The 18,694-nt window shown below is 38.9% G+C and overlaps 1 protein-coding gene across 1 annotated transcript in view; it reads left to right on the top strand.

The window, feature by feature from the left end:
• Positions 1-12,701: 12,701 nt before the first annotated feature.
• DNTT (DNA nucleotidylexotransferase) overlaps positions 12,702-18,694 on the top strand; it is a 148,769-nt gene continuing 142,776 nt past the window's right edge. Inside the window, exon 1 of the mRNA XM_030569632.1 lies at positions 12,702-12,904. Within this exon, the coding sequence (XP_030425492.1) occupies positions 12,702-12,904 (203 nt within the window). The remainder of the gene's footprint in view (positions 12,905-18,694) is intronic.

Here is an 18,694-nt window from a genome sequence, read left to right as displayed (position 1 = left end):
TAGGTGCTCCCCACGTACACACACAGCTGTAATTGTTATATAGTCAATATTCCTAACTTCAGATACAGAAATGATACATGCATACAAATTGGATAATCACATTCAGCAAACCATAACCTTTCCATTGATATCTCACATGACCCATCTTGCATAAAACATATTTTAGTTATGCCATATTCATATCATAACAATATTTCTATGAAGAATATGGGGCGTAGTGTCCCAGATACCCACAAAGCAGTGTGGGAAAGCAATTGGAGGACTGCCAAAGTAGTTCAGAGCAGCATTGTCTGCACACAAACAAGAGACTGTACTAAGTCAATTCACATTAAATTTAGAATACTTTGAAAGTGTACTCCAGAGTTCATGATAAATGTGGAGTTAGTGTGCTCTAATGAATTGCACAGTGTGTATGCAGGCATCTTCACACCAGACTAACTAGAGTTAGTCTGGACTAACCCCCTTATGTAGATAATCTTGGTATTAACTATAGCAATTACGATATATATCTCCTCTTCCCATAATATCTGATTTGATGATATCTTCAGTTTAGAGAAGTGGAAGCTGCAAGCAAAATGAAAACTTCCTCCGCTACTGCAACTTAAGTATATTTGAAAGATGTACTGTAAATGCAATCCTGTTTTCCTTTTCTATGAATTTCACATATTTCCCCAATTAAGTTGAATATAGAAATGCCAGCCTGTTTCTATTTGTCACTGGTTTTGGATAATTAATTTGCATCTCATTCTTATTAAATGAAGCATGCTTTTACTACCTACAATGTAGAATACATTAATCATACATCATTTTGGCTTGCAAATTTTTTAATGAGTAGCTGTAGAACTACATTATTTACAGTATTACTGTAATTTGCAGACTGTACTGTACCAGCTATATAAAACTTCTAAGTAGCAAGATTTAATAATTAGCAAAACACTTCTCACAACCTTTGGAGATGGTGCTGGTGACTGGCATGTTTGGAGATAGATTTGAGGCCTGGGAAAGGAGATAATATTAATCACTACTTCTACTAACCATTCAAACAGAGGGGGAGTTTTGTGGTGTACTGGGGGCTAAATCCTGATGTCTTCACTCAGTCAAAACTTTCATTTATCCCAAAGGAAATTTTGCTTGAGTGAGGATTGTAGGGTTTGGTCCATTGTTAAGTATTCTATCTTGTTAGCTTAAGGATACTGAGCCAGATTAACCTCATGTGTGCAGGATGCCTTTGAAAGCAGAAAGTTACAAGTAGGTGGACTCAGCCTATTTGCCTGCATTAGTAGCCATTACTATACAAGAGAACGAGGGGAGGAAACAAGGAGTCTTGCTCCAGGACTGGAGCCACCAGCAGAAACATTGACTATCACAGATTAATTTTTCTGTGTAAGAATTTTCTAGAGTGGCCACAGAAATGTTATGTGATTGTCATTCACACAGGGAAATGGTCCATGAGACCATCTCTCCATTCAGGTATGGGCCATACTGTAAAACCTTTGTGTAGCCTCACTCCCTTGCGAGATCTCAGACTGTTGTAGCTTAACATGTTGGCACTAGGATTGGCATTGAGGGTATTTATGTTTGTGTCCTAGCCAGTGTCCAGATAAGTCCTACTCTATATTGAATATCCTAGGATCTCTGACTGTTTTATTGAGAGGTGCTTGTACACAAAGCCCATCGATCCATTCTTTTTCAGAGAGTGTTAGTTCTCTCTTCAATGTAGCATTATATCTCTGGCAACAAGTAAAGTTGGTCTAACAAATTTCTCTTGGTGCTTATTCAGGTCCATAGCAGATACAGCAGAAACCTCCAGCACCATGGGCCTGATCCTAACATTGATTACAGTGGACTCTGGGCCAGTCTCCATGTGCAAATGGCCAGGTACTCTTTCTTTTTATTTTACTTTATTAAGGGAAGGCTAGCTCAGTGGTTTGCGCATTGGCCTGCTAAACTTAGGGTTATAAGCTCAATCCTTGATGGGGCCATTTAGGGAAGTGGGGTAAAAAATTATCTGGGGATTGGTTCCCCTTTGAGCAGTGGTTGGACTAGATGACCTTCTGAGGTCCCTTCCAACCCTGATATTCTATGATTACTTAACACAAGAATATGGAAATCCCTTTTGTATACCTATTAGATTCCAGTCTACTTGTTGCAATAACTTATACAAATTACATGATGTTTTTTAGTTTGAAAAGCTTTTATTAGTTGTCTAATAAATTACTCAGATGTTCAGTATATTTAAGACAAGTAATTAACATTAATTTTTCTCAGAAGATCCTTCTGCATGTTCAGCAACATTTAGCTAACTGCATGTAAGGCTATGTCTAGACTGCAATTAGACATCTGTGGCTGGCCTGTTCCAGCTGACTGGGTCTTACTGGGCTCATGTTAAGGGGCTGCTTAATTGTGGTGTAGACATTTGGGCTTGGGCTGCAGCCTGAGCTCCGGGACCCTCCCTCCTTGCAGCCTGAGTCCAAATGTCTATACTGCAACTAAATAGCCCCTTATCCCAAGCCTGAATTAGCTGACAGTGTAGACATACCCTGAGAGTCTGATCCAGCTCTCACAGAGTCCACGGAAATTGTACTGGGGGTAGGAAAGGATCCATTGTAATGTCTTTTTAACTTGCAGAAATGTAAAATAACCAAAATCATTGAAGCAGCAGCACAGCAGACACAAATCAGTCCAATAACATATTAGAACTAGAGTTGAGCGAACACTTTTGTGTCATAGTTTATTTGCCCAGAAATGCAGTTTTGGTTGACCTGGAACGATCTGTGAATTTGAATGGATAATTTTGGCTTGGGCAAAAGTTTTTCAGGTTCAGCAAACTTTCTGTTTGTGCATGTCCTTTGGCACAGTGGTTATTTTCTCTCTGTCTGATTCAGAAGAGGGATTTAATGTCCTGCCCCCAAGGTGAGTGCGTTAATCACTAGGTTAGAGTCCTCCTCACTCGCTATCTCTTTGACATAATTAATATTTAATTATTGATGCTAAATGGAACAGCTTCAGCAGGAAAGACTGAGAGTAATCCACCTCAGAATAGCTAATAGTCTAGTTGTTACAATATTCACGTGTGTGTGGGGGGGTGGGGAACGGAGACAGGGAGGATATTTGACTTCAAGTCACTGCTCCTCTGGAGGAATTCAAACCTGAGTCTCCTACAAGCCAGGCAAGTGTCAGGGCTAAAGGTTTTAAAGAGGCACCCACACACAAGTCACTTGCCTGAAATGAACATTTCCAATTTGCTGACAAATTCTGAACACTTTTGGAAATGAACCAAAAATTTCCAGTGACTTCTTGGTTTGCTGGCTGAACCAAAAAGTCAATTATTCACCCAGTTCTAATCGCATCCAGAAGCAGCAGAGCAATCATTTGCAATATGTATAGTTACTGTGTATGTGAAAACAAACTTTAGAGCTTTTAGAATTCTAAACTTTATCATGCACCCATATAGGGCGACCAGACAGCAAATGTGAGAAATTGGGACAGGGGTGGGGGGGAATAGGAGCCTATATAAGAAAAAGACCCCAAAATCGGGACTGTACCTATAAAATCGGGACATCTGATCACTCTACACCCACACAAGGGACAGCCTTGTAGGAGTTGGGGGTGGCATGGGAAAAGAGGTCTCTATGGGGTACAGCTGAGTCAGCATGGAAAGGGAAGTAATCTCTTCCAGTTATAGGACCGGTGCTGATTAATTTTCCCCTGGTGCAAATGGAGTACCAGTGACCATATTGTCATTCTCTCTGAATCACCTTATGGCCCCAGTCTTTTATAAATTCCCGGGGAGTAGACTTAAAATAAAAGGGGTTTTCTGAACTATGAAGAAAGCAGTCTGTGTAAAGAATCCTCAGACAAATCCTCAGAATGGATTGGATTTTTTTCTTGTATGATTTCTGAGTATCAGAGATGAGAGGTTGATGAATCCATTCTCATTATGCCGTTTTCTGTTTTTCCTGTGTTAACGTTCTTATTAACAGCTCTTCCTAAACATGTACCACAAAGGTTTTAGGCACTTAATGACAGCAATTATAAGATTTTTGTCTCCTTTGTAAGCTTTCCTTATCTTACAGTCCAAATACCACGATATAGCTAAGTAAGCACAGTCAAGGCATACTATCAATTCATCAGTTTCTCCATAAATTGTAGTCTCTCTTTCCAAAATTATTGATATTCTGGATACCTAGGTTACTTGATAAAGTCTCACATTTCTTATGTGAAAACTTGAGCATGCACACTTCAAAGAGCTTTCCACAAACATATAAATAAATAAGTAAATTCAGTTGCTGGTGCAAGTCAACACTAAAGGGGCACAAATATTGCTGAAAGTGAACTGATGTATAAGTATGCACAAGTAATCCAAGGCAGAATGGCCTCCTTCAGAGCCTGAGACGGAGGGACCACTATACTCTACCTGGTGGGCAGAGCCAAGCCTGCCCCATCCCCTGTGCGAGAAGCAGAGGGGAAGGACAGGAAGCATAAGAGTTGGGCCAGAGCCAGCGAAGGAGGCAGACGTCTCTATCCCTCTGCAGTACTTTGGACCAGATCCCAAGCTGTATGGGGCCCTGCTCCTAAAGAAGACCAAGGGTGGGGAAGAGTTCCTGGGACTGCTGCCCGCCACTTATCCCAAGGAGATGGAGGAGATGCAGACTATGGAGTCCTACCAATGGCCTGTGGTAGGAAGCAGCCCAGGGGAACCAGACATTAGTCAGGTTGTGCTATTGCAATACAAGTCAGTATTCCCTATACCCAGTGGCGGGATGCCCTGTCACTGTTAGGGCCCTGGGCTGGGACCCAGTAGAGTAGGGTGGACCCAGGTCCTCCAACTCCCCCTGCTGCCAACTCCAACCCTAGGATGGCAGCCTACTCACCCTAAGCCAGAAAGCCTGAGCCTTATTTGTGGCTTACCCCAGCCAGAAAGCTGCACGCCCCTGGACTGTTTGCTGTCTGCCTTAACCAGGAGGCTAGGCAAAACATTTCTTAATTGCTTACTGCTCTGCCCCTCCCAAAGGGTTAGAGACCAGACTGTAGTTACTGCCTGCCTTATTCAGAAATCTCAGACTAAAGACTGCTTGTTGCTCTGCTGTGCCCAGGGACTCAGAGCCTAGACTATGTTTACTGTCTGCCTTAGCCAGGAGGCTTGGGCCCAAAGACTGCTTATTGCTCTGCCCGCTCGGAGGGTTAGAGCCCAGACTTGAATTACTGTCTGCCCTAGTAAAGAGGACTGGGACAGGGACTGCTAAATAGCTTTTTTTTTATTGCCTAATGCAGCAAGTCAGAGCAGCCCCCCTCTGAGCCTGAGATTGAGGGATCACTACACCTGGAATGTATTTTGCAAGATTTGCCCATCTCTAATACTATCCCACTTGTTTCAAACCCTGGTCTCTAACATGATAGCATGAGTAACTGCTTCTCTGTTTGCAGACAGGTTGAATTATTTTACTGTATAAATTTTGCCAGAGTTATGGTAGAAAATGGAGAAAGACATTAGCTTCAGAAATAGCTTCACATGAAGTACATTTAAACAATGGCTGCTGATTTGGCTAGTACTGTTCAGAATCTCTCATCAGAGCTCTAACTCATGTAATTTGTCATATAGAGTTCAAGGCCAGAAGGGAGCACCAGAACATCCAGTCTGACCTCCTATATATCAGAGGCCAGAGACACCACCCAGCAACTGCACACTAAATCTAAAAATGAAAATTAGACCAAAGAATTACAGCCCACGTGAGACGAGAATATTGTGTGCCACAGGCAGCGAATAAGAGGGACCACGTTACCCCAGTGTCTGAGGCCTGCACAATGCCAGGTAAATGATGAAGTGAGATATGTACCTTCCAGATACCTTACCCTTTGGTTCTAATGCAATGGAAATATTTTGCTGCAGTCTGAGGCTGCCTACTTAATAATGACACCAACTACAACTAATTAACAACCTATTTAGATAGAGCTGGATTAACAACAGAAGTGTGAAGCTATAGTGAATGCTGTATTGTTCCCTGATGGCAATCAAAGCAGATGACTGAAGTGTAGTAAAATAGACAAATATTTTTTTAAAAACCTTGATTTTGTCATTTTATGTTCTTAGTAGCAAAATAAGGGAAAAGTAATATTTAAAAGCACATCTTATTTAGGTCTTACACTTTGGTTATATATGTGCCCTTTTATGCTTTTGTACTGTGCAATGTAAATAGAAAAAAAGAACCATATCACAAATGCATTTCAAAATTTGTTTGCGGTTTTAAATCTATTCCACAGAAACTTTTTATTAGAAGAAGGAGGAAAAACCTTCCATATTATTTCTTAAACATCTTGACCTATTATTTCTAGACATTTAGAACCTGCATGGACAAAAGATAGAATACTCAGCAGTAAATAAGCACCAGAACTCAAACAAACAAGAAGTCACAGCAGCATCTTAAGAAAAATAAAGACCAGAAGGGCTTAAAAATAAGACAGAGGTATCATTGGGACTAAAAAATGCTGAATTTCTGTCCAAGTTTCATCATCTAGCAAAAACAAATTTTAAACGCTTCCTTATGCCACTTTTCAAAGAATCTATGCAAAATGAATCCATGGGTTTTGTACTTAACTATGGTGGAAAGGTCATTGTATATATCTATTGCAGCTGGGGAAAAAAGAGGAATAAAAATCACTCTACAGATTCTGTTGATAGTTAATAGTTAAGATGCTGTCCATCTGCATTTCTTCCCTCTGTACTTTGAAGACTAACATACTGCAAAGCTTCAGTAAAATCATCTCACAGCATTTTCTTGTCTTTACACAAGAAAGCCAGATGGAATGTTTAAAAAAACATTTAATAAAATATTTTAATGTCTAGTTTATGTGCAAGCAAACTGCTGAAAATACCAGGTAAGGCACAATGAAAACATACATTAATACAGACATGAAGTGTAACTGAACAAGCATGTCTATACTTTACAGAGGCAGGCTGCTCCTGCACTCCTGCTTCAGGTCTAACTCCCATTGAGTTAAAACTTTCATACCTGCATAAGGAGTGCAGGATTAGGCCCATACTGGGTACTGCTTGCAGACTATTTCTGTTACTGTGATTGATACAAACACTGCAACACATTGACACTTGTAGGATAATCATTTAAATCATCAACAATGTTTATAGATGTATCATTCACACTCTGTGGCCTTGATCATCCTTTTCTACAGGAACAGCATCAGAAGGGGAAAATGTTATTCTAAAAATCCTACGATTGTGTTTCTGTAGTCAACTTGCCACACAGGTTTGCAAGTGCAGTATGCCATGCTTTTGGGGAACTGTCCATAAAGAGGAATTGCACTTAGTTGAAAACAGTGCTGTGGTCTGTGTGGTTTTTATGCCACTAACCATGGGTGGTGAAGAGTAAGAAGTCACATATGGTATCATGACTCAGGTAACGGGACAACCTTCTTCTGAAACGATGGCTACTTATAATCCAAATTAAGTCTCTAGGAAGGTGGCTTTCTGCCACAGTAACAGCCATGCGGCAATTGTCCATTGTTCTGGTGAAGAATAAAACATGACAAACTAACTTCTGTGGGGATTTTTCACCAAGTGAATGCAGTTGTGAATCAGGGCACCCATTCTTTTTTATTGAACACATAGTTAATTAGGTACAGTATGGTTTGTGGTTATGCCTTTTGGATTGTCAGTGGACCAGTCACTTTCCAAAGTATCCTGAGTCAAGTGCAAAAGGAAGTTAAAAATTGAATAGTTTCTTTTGACATGAATGTTCATGTATAACCTCCACTAGAGCAACATAGTAAGTTACTCCTTTGCCTAAATTGTATTCAGCATGCTGACCTGAAACTGGACCTTCGGTAATATGAAAATACCCAAACTGCTGTTTAACTTCAGGGACATATTATATTTGCAACAGGCATCCAATCCAGCTAGGCCTGGTTCAATTTTTTGCCAAAATTCAAATGTTTCAGTAGAAAATTTAGACAAAAATGATTTTATATTATATTGAATTTGTTTTCATGAAAATTTTCATTGTAGGGACGGGGGAGAGGAGGAAAATGGGAGGACATTTTCTAACCATCTCTAACCTAGACCGTGAAAAGATCAGCAATTCCTTTGCTACACTTAAGTGTCCAAGATTTGGCCAGTTCCCTGATTGACATCTTTACTAACATAGGTTTTTTACCAGTTCATGTGAATTGTTAGTTCATTGCAAACAATATGAAAGAATCCTGTTGAATCTGAGGCCTGCTCTATACTAGGAAATTAGGTCAATATAGCTGTGTCACTCAGGTGTGTGAAAAATCCACATCCTTGAGCAAGGCAGGGAGTTAGCTTGTTCTCAACCCCGGTGTAGACAGAATTTTACTATAAACCTAGCTACCACCTCTCAGGGAGGTGGACTACTTACACCAGTGGAGAAGCCCTTCCACTAGTGTGGGTAGTGTCGACCGTGAAGTGCTTCAGTGGCGCAGCTGCACCGCTGCAGTGTTTTAAGTGTAGAGAAGCCCCGAGAAGGTTTCTTGGTGGATGGATGCATGCGTCTGATTATTTCAATCCTTGAAAGAAACCTTGTGGTTTGTCTCCTATTGTATTGACATTTCACCTACTTTCACTGCCTGGTTTTACATTGATTTTAGCTGTATAGCTTTGAGGAAGATGGTGACTTGCAGGCACTGTTTCAGTGAGAGAGGCCCATCAACTTGCATACATGCTTATTTAATTGTATTTTGTATTTTCTGAAAACCATTAAAAATAATCTAGTTGCTTCCTCGCAGAGACACAGCATGAACCCAAGGTTTGCAAGGTGATAAGCTATATTTTAGAATATAGAAAGACTCGAACAGGGGTAAGCAACCTATGGCACGCATGCTGAAGATGGCACGCGAGCTGATTTTCAGTGGCACTCACACTGCCCAGGTCCTGGCCACTGGTCCAGGGGGGCTCTGCATTTTAATTTAATTTTAAATGAAGCTTCTTAAACATTTAAAAAACCTTTTATTTACTTTACATACATCAATAGTTTAGTTATATATTATAGACTTATAGAAAGAGACTGGCTAAAAACATTAAAATATATTACTGGCATGCGAAACCTTAAATTAGAGTGAATAAATGAAGACTCGGCACACCACTTCCGAAAGGTTGCCGACCCCTGGACTAGAACAATTGAAATGATGGTACCTTGTAAAATAAACAGAACATATGCAGCATAACCAACTAATGGCCATAAAGATATACAGGACAAAAATTACATGAATGTATTATCCAGTTCATTGAGCTACGATGTCATGCTCAGAATAATTTACAAAATTTGATAGGCAGGAATTCTGGACATGATATTTCACCACCAATGAATAAAGCAAATCCCAGAAGCCCAATCCAACTTCAATATTCCTCACCATCACAGCCACACAGCTCCCAATTCCTCTAATTGTTTCTTTCTGTTTCCTCAATCCTACAATTTTTGGGGGCCACAATGGATTGTGGGATCTATCATGGCTCAAGGGATGAATTTTTGGATGTCCAAAGGCTGAGAACCACTAGAGTTGACAATTATTTCTTACTCTACTTAGATGTAAATAATAACTGGTAAGACCAAAATAATTCAAACATTTAGTCTGGAAATGTCTATTTTAGGGGGGTGACATTTAACTTTAAATTTGATTTAGCAACTCATCCTTGCTTATTCTTTTTTGGCAAAGTAACCATGAATGCGACTGCCACCTGGATTGTGTTTTGCTTACTCCAAGTACATATTCCACCTCGTGAGTTCTTGTCAAGAAATATTTATATTGTAAAATTGTAGGGGAGTGGATTATTCAAGTGGGAGGTGAAAATCCAGTTAAATTCAGAAGTTATATCTGGTAAAATTGGATCATTGACAAACCTTTGAAGGACATTGATACTGTGTTTATTAGACAAAGAGGAAAATAAATCTGTTTGCATTAGGCTTAAAGAAGATCTGTACAAAAAACAGAAATTAACTGCAAGGGGAGGTGGAGACTCACCAACTTAGGTAGGGTGACAAGATGTCCCCTTTTTAAAGGGACAGTCCTGTTTTGGGGGACTTTTTCTTATATAGGTACCTATTACCTTCCCCACTCCCGTCCTGTTTTTTCACAGTTGCTGTCTGGTAACCCTATACTTAGGCACTTTTGAAAATCTCACTGAATCTTTAAGCATGCTAAATACCTTTGAAAATCTGGCCCAAGGTATATTAAGGGGGATCTTTGTGCCAGAAGAGTTGTTTACTGGCATTGGGCATCTTGATATTACGTTGAGGGAAATTATCTTTGCATGTTCAAGCACACTGAATTAATTACAACATAAAAGAAGACTTTAACTTAGATGAGAACCTGTTCTCAAATAATTATTCTTTGTAGGAAATTGAGATAAGTAAAGTACCAAGATTGGGAAGGTGGTAAAGAGGGAGATTTCCAATGCTTTAAGGTTGATCAGCAGGCTAGCAAAGAGAAGGGACGCTACCATACCAGATTGCCTAGAATCTTAATGCCATGATCATTGTAATTTCCCCCCCCCCTTGCTGCAATTCTTTTACATATAACCTTTACAGTCTATTTTTCCACTTATCTATCCCTATTTGAAACATTAGAATTTGTTTAAAAATAACAAAAATCATTTGTTTTTGGTAACATTTATGTGACAAACAGTAAACAGGAGTAGATCTGCTATTTTGGCCATTGGGTTATCCTCAGGCTATGAAAGGAATGAACGTATTTAGTTTATGAACTAAAATATGTATTTTTATCATGGCCCAAGGAAGGGCCAGAGCTGAAAAAGCCATCTAGTTTAATTTTTTGATGTCTCATTTCTATTTTAATAATAACTCTTTTTTAATACTGGTGACAACTCAGTTGATACAGCAAGGTGGGGCAATGCTGGGAAAAATGTCAATATTTTTCATAATTAAACTTTAAAATAATGGCAATAACTGCTGAAAACAGTCTTTATTCTGTAACATATTTTTATATATACATGGTGACAAAGTGACCATTCAAATCACACTTAGGGGATTGTAAAAATCAGGTATGACATAAGCAGAATTTTCCTGCTTGCTTTTTCTCACTGGTATGATTGCTGAGATACTAAAGCTGGGACATTTTTAACATTTCCTGCAGAACTGGTGAAATTAGAGTTTTCAATTATGCAAAAAATGTTGTCTTTTTACCCAAATGTTTTCATGATGTTTCACAGGAAGTTAGGAAAACGTCAGGTATGTACTTTATTTAATTTCCTTCCTACAATAGACTTTATATTTCAGCATAGCTCAAATCAAAAAGCCCAGTTTGACATGCTCCACAGTGTAATGAGGATGCAATTTGCCGTATTGAAATAACATCTATACTATGAACCTGATTCTTCACTCACAGCCTGTCTACACTAGGAGCTAGGGGTGTGATTCCCAGCTCATGTATATGTTCTTGTGCTAGTGGCAAGCTAGAGCACTAAAAATAGTGTAGCCACGATAGCATTGGCAGCAACAGTTATGGCACAGGCTAGCCACCTCGAGTACAAACCCACCTGAACTCCCTGGGTGCATACTCGAGGTAGCTAGTCTGTGCTGCTGATGCTGACTGTGCTAGCACAGCTACACTGCTATTTTTAGTTGCTAACTCAGATGAGCAGCAGTGTGACTTTGCATACACAAGCTAGGAATCACACACCTAGCTTCTAGTGTAGACGTACCCTCAGTTTGCACTGGTATAGATGACTGCACAAGGTGCAGGGAAATGGGGAATAGCGGCTACAGTACAGGCCCTCTGTGTCCATAACATAGTTTACTGGGGCTACTGGAATGCAGTAGCCCAACTTGGCACAGGGTTGATAGAAAGCGCAGAGACAGTTCTGCTCTCCAGTGTAGCACCCCAGTGTAAATACTGCAGAGAGTCTTGCACTAGCAGTTTACTGGCGCATTTAAAGCGTCTATAAAACTGTTCTCTAATGTTTTGCTATTCATTTCCTTTAAATTAAATTAAATTACCAAGGGATTAATTTTATTGTGATATTGTTTCAAAGTGCTTTTTTTGTTTGCTTTTTTTTTAAATATACTCCTTTTATGTCAAAGTTTTATGAAGTTAAAAACAGGAAACAATTGTGCAAAAATACATAAAGCAGAACATGCCTCAAAGCTAATTGAATAGAAATAACAAGAGTGCCAAACAATATAAGCCATAATCATGAGATATTAGTTAAACCTTTCCTCAGAAGCAGTTTTTAAGTAAAAACAAGAGTAATGATTATTTTAAATTTTATTTTTGAGTTGGAGAAAATGTATGAAAAAATGATACATTTTTCCACAAAATGATTGAAAAAAAAAAAGTAAATGAAAGTCAATGGAGCTACACCAGTTTCTACCAGCTGAAGTTCTGGCACAATATATATTTAAATAATTTGCTATGACAATATTATCTGGATTAAGTCTCTAGAGGCAGTGGCCACATTCAATACCATTGAATTTCAATACATATGCACCTGTCTGGAGTAGTTAAAATTCTTCCCACATGTAAGTTCAAAGAAGTATTCATAGTGCAAAGCAACTAATGTTTTTGTTCATGTAGCTTCTGTTTCTGATTTCAGAAGAGAAACAGAAGAAAATAACATCAATGGGTGGTGACATCAGATACAGCTATTGGCTGGCAGTGTGAATGTAAATACACATTTAGACAGTCTAGTTGAAAAAATACTATCTTGTATCATGGATAAGATCAGAACTCCAAGCCTGTTCCCTCAGAGGAAAAAGCAGAAAAGGCTGCATCCTCCAATTTCTCTCAGCAGTTGTGAAGTAAAGTTCAGTGAATTAGTAATTTTTATTATGGAAAGGAAAATGGGGGTGACTAGAAGGACATTCCTGATGGAGCTGGCAAGAAGAAAAGGTTTCAGGGTAGAAAATGAGTTAAGGTAGGAAAATCTTTATGTAAGCAGAAAATCATATGCAGTGATGACTTAAAAACTTGCTGATTACGTTAGATAACTAAATAAGATATGCTGATAGCTAACCTTAGTATGTGCTGTATTCAAGGTATTTACTCTAACAAAACTTGCAGAGGTACACGGGAATACTGCAGTTCTGAGGTAATCAGGTAAAATAGTCATGTTTTTTAGTAACAGCTCTCTACACAATAAAGATATTGATAAACGCATTTGTTCAAGTGACTGATAAACATTTTATTTATTTATGTATTTGGTGTATAATCTTTATTCTTTCTACTAAGTGATTATTTCATATTTAGTAGATAACATGAATTTATCTTAAGAAAAGAAAATCCTAAAAGACAATAGGCTGCATGCAGGCATAAGCAAATATTCTAATCTTTGACCTCTGAGATCCATGGTTCAAATGTGTCTTAGTCTGTCAAATTTAATGAGTTTGAACTTCTCAGTGGACTTCTCTACTATGGAAAATCAAATAAATTTAGAGTCTGATCCTGCAAGTGTTACTCACTTGATTTACTCTTATTCATTTGTATAGTTTCTTTGGAATCAGTGAGCCAGATATTCAGCGGATGCTTTTTGCAAAGCTCCATTGAAGCCAACTGAGCTATGCTGATTTATACCAGCCAATGCTTTGCTGGAATACTTTGGCCCACTGAAATTCAGTTATAGTTGGAACGAATCTAAATGTAGTGGCCTATTCCTGAAAAGAAAAGGGAGACATTGAATTTGCCTCTATAGAAACCATGAAAGATTGATAGGGAAATATTTCTTTCCAGTATCTCTGGTATTCCATTAAGTAATTCTTCCTCACTTGAACTGTCCTAATGAGTAACACACTTGGGAAATGTTAGATATTGGCGTAGGCTTTGAGACAATCTGCCATCTCTGTGTAGAAAGGCCCAGTACTGGAGTAGCAGGGATGTTGCATCGGAGGATTAAAGTGTACTGTCAATGATAAATTTATATATGGGTGCTGACACAGCATCTGTTCTACCTGCACTATGCCTGGTTTTACTTAGTGCAGTCAGCCTCCAATTTCATGAACATTTAAGTTAAAGAAAATCAATTTTTGTTCACGTCTGTGTAAAATGCCTGCTAAACAGAATATGTATGAAAAACATGACTAGGGCTTCCCAATCTCAGCTCCTAAATACCCCATGTCACACCCATTCTTGTAAACTATCCAGAGCTTAAGTATCGGGGGTAGCCATGTTAGTCTGTATCTACAAAAACAACAAGGAGTCCGGTGGCACCTTAAAGACTAACAGATTTACTTGGGCATAAGATTTCATGGGTAAAAAACCTCACTTCTTCAGATGTATGGAGTGAAAATTACAGATGCAGGCCACTTGTGAGGTAACTCCCTTCTCTTCATGTGTCATTATATAATGCCTGCATCTGTAATTTTCACTCCATGCATCTGAAGAAATGAGGTTTTTTACCCATGAAAGCTCATGCCCAAATAAATCTGTTAGTCTTTAAGGTGCCATCGGACTCCTTGTTGTTTTTGTCCAGATCTTGTGACCTTGAAAGGCAGAATCAGAAAAGGAGAAAACTAGAGGATGTAAACAGTTTACAAAATAAAATATAGGCAGGTTCAGCATAGAATTAGGCAGTCAATGTCTGATCCAAAACCCATTGAAGTAGAAAAACTTCCTTTCACTTCAAAGGGCTTTGGATCAGGACTCCGTTGAGGTGTATCTTAAAAGCTTTTGGTCTATGTGGGTTTCTGAGACGGAGGTTTCTTGCCAAAATTTCAAACTTTCTGAGAAGACACAGATTATACAACTTTTGTTTGTCAAGAGTGGGCCAGTATGATTAAATTCAGTCTAGTTGCAACTGGAAAAAACAGAACTATAACTGTTGATTTTTGTTGTTGTCAAGAATGCTAGAGGAAACTCTAAATGTGTTACATTTTCTGCCAAGAATCAAGCACAGCTGTAGAGGTACCAGAGGAAACTGGTGCACAGCAACTAAACTGCTGCTGTGAGTATGACGATGGCAGAGTTCCCAGATCTGCAGCTTGGTATAAATACATTAAATATGAATATTTTATATAAGGTGAAATAAACCACAGGAAACAGAAGCTCTATGTCTCTAACTGAATTTTTGTACACAAGTAAAAGCATAACAGTTTTAATTAAAGGAGAACCTAACAGGGTTAAATAACAATAAACATAATATTGCCCACTCAATGGACTCACCTAGATTTGTCATCTTTTAAACTAAACTGAGATAGGCAACTTTTCTGATGCTCTGCTCTACAAGTTTTATGATATGAGAAAAGGGATTTTCTTCCACAGTGGAATTTTTTAAATGTACCTTTTCAAAATACAGCTCACTGTACATTTAGTACATTGGAAGATCACATAATAACAGTACCTTAGGAGGTGTAACTGCAGGCCTTATGGACAGGACTAGCCAACTGAACATAGTGAAGTCAATGGGTTATTGATGTGAATAAGGGCCCAAGGACTTGAACCATACTTAGGGATGTGGCATGCTAATGTCTTAAAAATCTGTCATGGAATCTTGCTCTGTGCTGAAACATATGAAGTTTTGAGCTGGAAGGGTGTACTCTATACCCTTCCTTGAGAGGTCAGTGGAGTTAGGACTAGTGTAAAGATGCCTGCTTGAACTGGAGACAGTCATGTTCTATTTTTCCATTGTCTTAGAGGTTTCAGGTTTCAGTCTCCAATCCATGGCTGTGCATTTTACTAACCTGTTAATTGCTATGTTCACTCCAAGGTGATTGTATTTCAGTGGAGCTTTAGAGTGGTTACACTTACAATTTCCTGCTAGTTTGATAAATATTTCCTCTATATACTAGAGAATGCCAGCAGACCTGGTACAGACTTTGACTGCTGGCAGCTTATGTGCTCAGGGTGTAAATAGTTTGTAAAGCTTTTTTTTTCAAGGAACCAGAGATCATATTTGGGTCTTCCTCCAAGGCATTGCTGAACCTTCCCTTGTTCATCCCTGTTCAAAAGGATCAAATCAGGCTGTCTTACTCTACCTAATGTAGAGTTATCCTCCATCAGTATCCTCTTTCTTGAATAGTGACAAGTGCTAAAGTGCTCAAAGCATCCAAACATCCAATGTCTTTGTGACTTTTGAACAATTTGCATAGCCCTTTGCCTTTTTATTATTAGTACCCATTATTTCTGACTCCCAGTAGATCAGAGAAGATGTGAACATACTTTTATTGCTGTTTGTGAGAGATGGGAACTTCAATAAAATATCAGGAAATGGCTGGGAACTGGGGGAGGAGGGAAAGAGAGAAAGTGATTAAACCAAAAACCAGAGAATTAACAAGACAGGTGCCTAACTTCATCATTCAATTTCGTATTGCTCTCCTTACCTTCGCTTTTGCTAGTTTTCATTTTGATTGTGAGTTCTTCAGGGCTGTGTTTAAAGTGCTTAGCGCACTGCTGCTATACAAATAATCATAGTTGGCTACCTGCTTGAATATCCAGGGGATCAGCAGGGAAGTATGTTGCAGAGAGTGATGACTTCCCTGCTCTGACCCTGTCCACCTTCAGCAGTGGCATGCTATGACATTTTTAGTATGGCATGAAACAAGATTTTAGATTACAGATAAATAGATTGTAAGCAGTGGTTTTATAATCATGTCGGTCTCAGGATATTAGAGACACAAGATGGGTGAGGTAATATCTTTTATTGGAACATCATCTATTGGTGAGAGAGACAAACTTTTGGGCTACATAGAACTTTTCTTCAGGTCTGGCTGGGAAAGATACTCAGGGTGTCACAGCTAAAGGAACTGCTAATATGTCTTCATAAATGTTGCTTTACAGGCAAAGGAGAAACACAAATAGAAAGTCATCAAGCACTGTGTCACCCTGCCCCTGCAACCTTGGGTGCCTTATATGCCTTGCTGTAGTATTTTCCATCTGAGCTACTCACAAACCACCTTCCAGCATGTAGGCTACACCGTGTGTGTGTGTGTGTGTGTGTGTGTGTGTGTGTGTGTGTGTGTGTGTGTGTGTGTGTGTGTGTGTGTGTGTGTGTGTGTGTGTGTGTGTGTGTGTAACTGCAGCCTGCCAGCCACACACTGGCTCTCCCCAGCCTGGGTTATACTGCAGGGTGACCCCAACATACCTCTAGTCCTAGATCTTCCCTCAGAAATGTATGTTCTGTACTGCTCCCCCTTCTCCTGGACAGTACAAATATGTTAAGTCCATTATTCCTTTAAGGGAATAATATGCCAGTTTATTACCTTAAATAGTTACCCAGACACTTCAATTTAAATAGACTGGATTAGATAAAATAGTAAAACAGGGAGAGAGAGAGAGAGGAGTATCTTGGGGTGTTTGCCTCTGCTTTTTATAGTTCCAGCCCCATTCCAAACATTTCCAACAGAGAACCAAGAGACAAAGAATCTGTGTGGAAGGATGTTCCTTGCTCTTTTTCTTCACCTGTTTGAGCTTCCTTTGTTTCCCTTCCTGCTTGATGATCTTGTTTAGTGCATAAATGCAAATTAAGGCAAGCACACATTCCTTTGTTGAGGACCTCTTTTAGCAGGGCTGTGGGGTTTGGAACATGCGTTAATAACATCATACAGCAAATCTTATACCTTCGCATACAATGTTGCCACACATATTTTATCGGATAATACTGACCACAAATTGAGTTTTCAAATGATACATTACAAGGCATAGCTTGTATAAAGACTATTACAATGGTGTGTAGGTGTGAATACAGGGGTGTATACGGGCACAGTCAGAAAACCCTTTGCTGAAGAAAACAACGGAGTGTCCCAATCTGTTGGATTTTGCACCACATTTTTAACAAATTCAGTCAGAGTTTCTCTGATCTGCTTACAAGTTTGCACACATCTTGATTGCAAATATTATATGCTAACTCCTTCTGCTAAACTATCTGTTCAATCGTGTATTTAGCAGTGACACTCTGAATACCTTTCCCAGATCTGAAGCAGAGCTCTGTGTAGCTCGAAAGCTTGTCTCTCTCTCACCAACAAAATGGGTCCAATAAAAGATATTACCTCACCCAGATAAAAAGGCTTTTATCTAACATACATAACAGTTAATAAACAAAATATATTTGTTTTGGCAAATACTAGTAGTTAAATATAATGAAAGCTGAGAATATACAAATATGCGATTCCATTCTTTCTTCTTTTTTTTTTTTTTAAAAGAAATTCCTTGGTAATCAAGTCCTAGGAATTTGGTAAGCTGTGCAGATACATAATCAGTTCTTTTTCAATGTCCAGGAAAGCCAATATGAACAAGCATTTGCCACCCCTGGGTGTTGCATGTAAATATCCTAATGCTCTTTAAAGTTGAAAAAGATCTTTCTCCCATGGCTGGAAAGTAGGGAATAGTCAGAATTATGGCAGACAATTTGCTGACCTCAGAGAAGCAAGTATGTAAATTCAGCATATAAATAATTCTATACGAGTCAAATTCACCGTCTCCTTGCAGTTGTTCTGAGTTGTATGCAGCACACAGCTTGAAATGCAATTAATTAATATCAAAAAGTCAAATAAGATGCTTCTCGAGATTCGAGAACATCAACTCCAAAATGTGTCTGGAACTCTCATGAATCTTGTTGGTTTCAGCAACTGGACTAACTGTTTGCTGACATTATCAATAACTTCAAAGAAGAGACACTTATATGTAGCCTGGCTTTCTCTAGCTCATTTTTTCCTGAGCTTCATGTGCAACTAGCTCCAACACCTCTTTCCAAAACTCGCCAAAAGATTTTCTCCTT

The sequence above is a fragment of the Gopherus evgoodei genome, chromosome 7, assembly GCF_007399415.2.
Source record: "Gopherus evgoodei ecotype Sinaloan lineage chromosome 7, rGopEvg1_v1.p, whole genome shotgun sequence".
In the NCBI taxonomy this organism is placed as follows: Eukaryota; Metazoa; Chordata; order Testudines; family Testudinidae; genus Gopherus; species Gopherus evgoodei.
The sequence above is the reverse complement of the archived record's forward strand: the minus strand, read 5'-3'. Positions and strand labels throughout refer to the sequence as shown.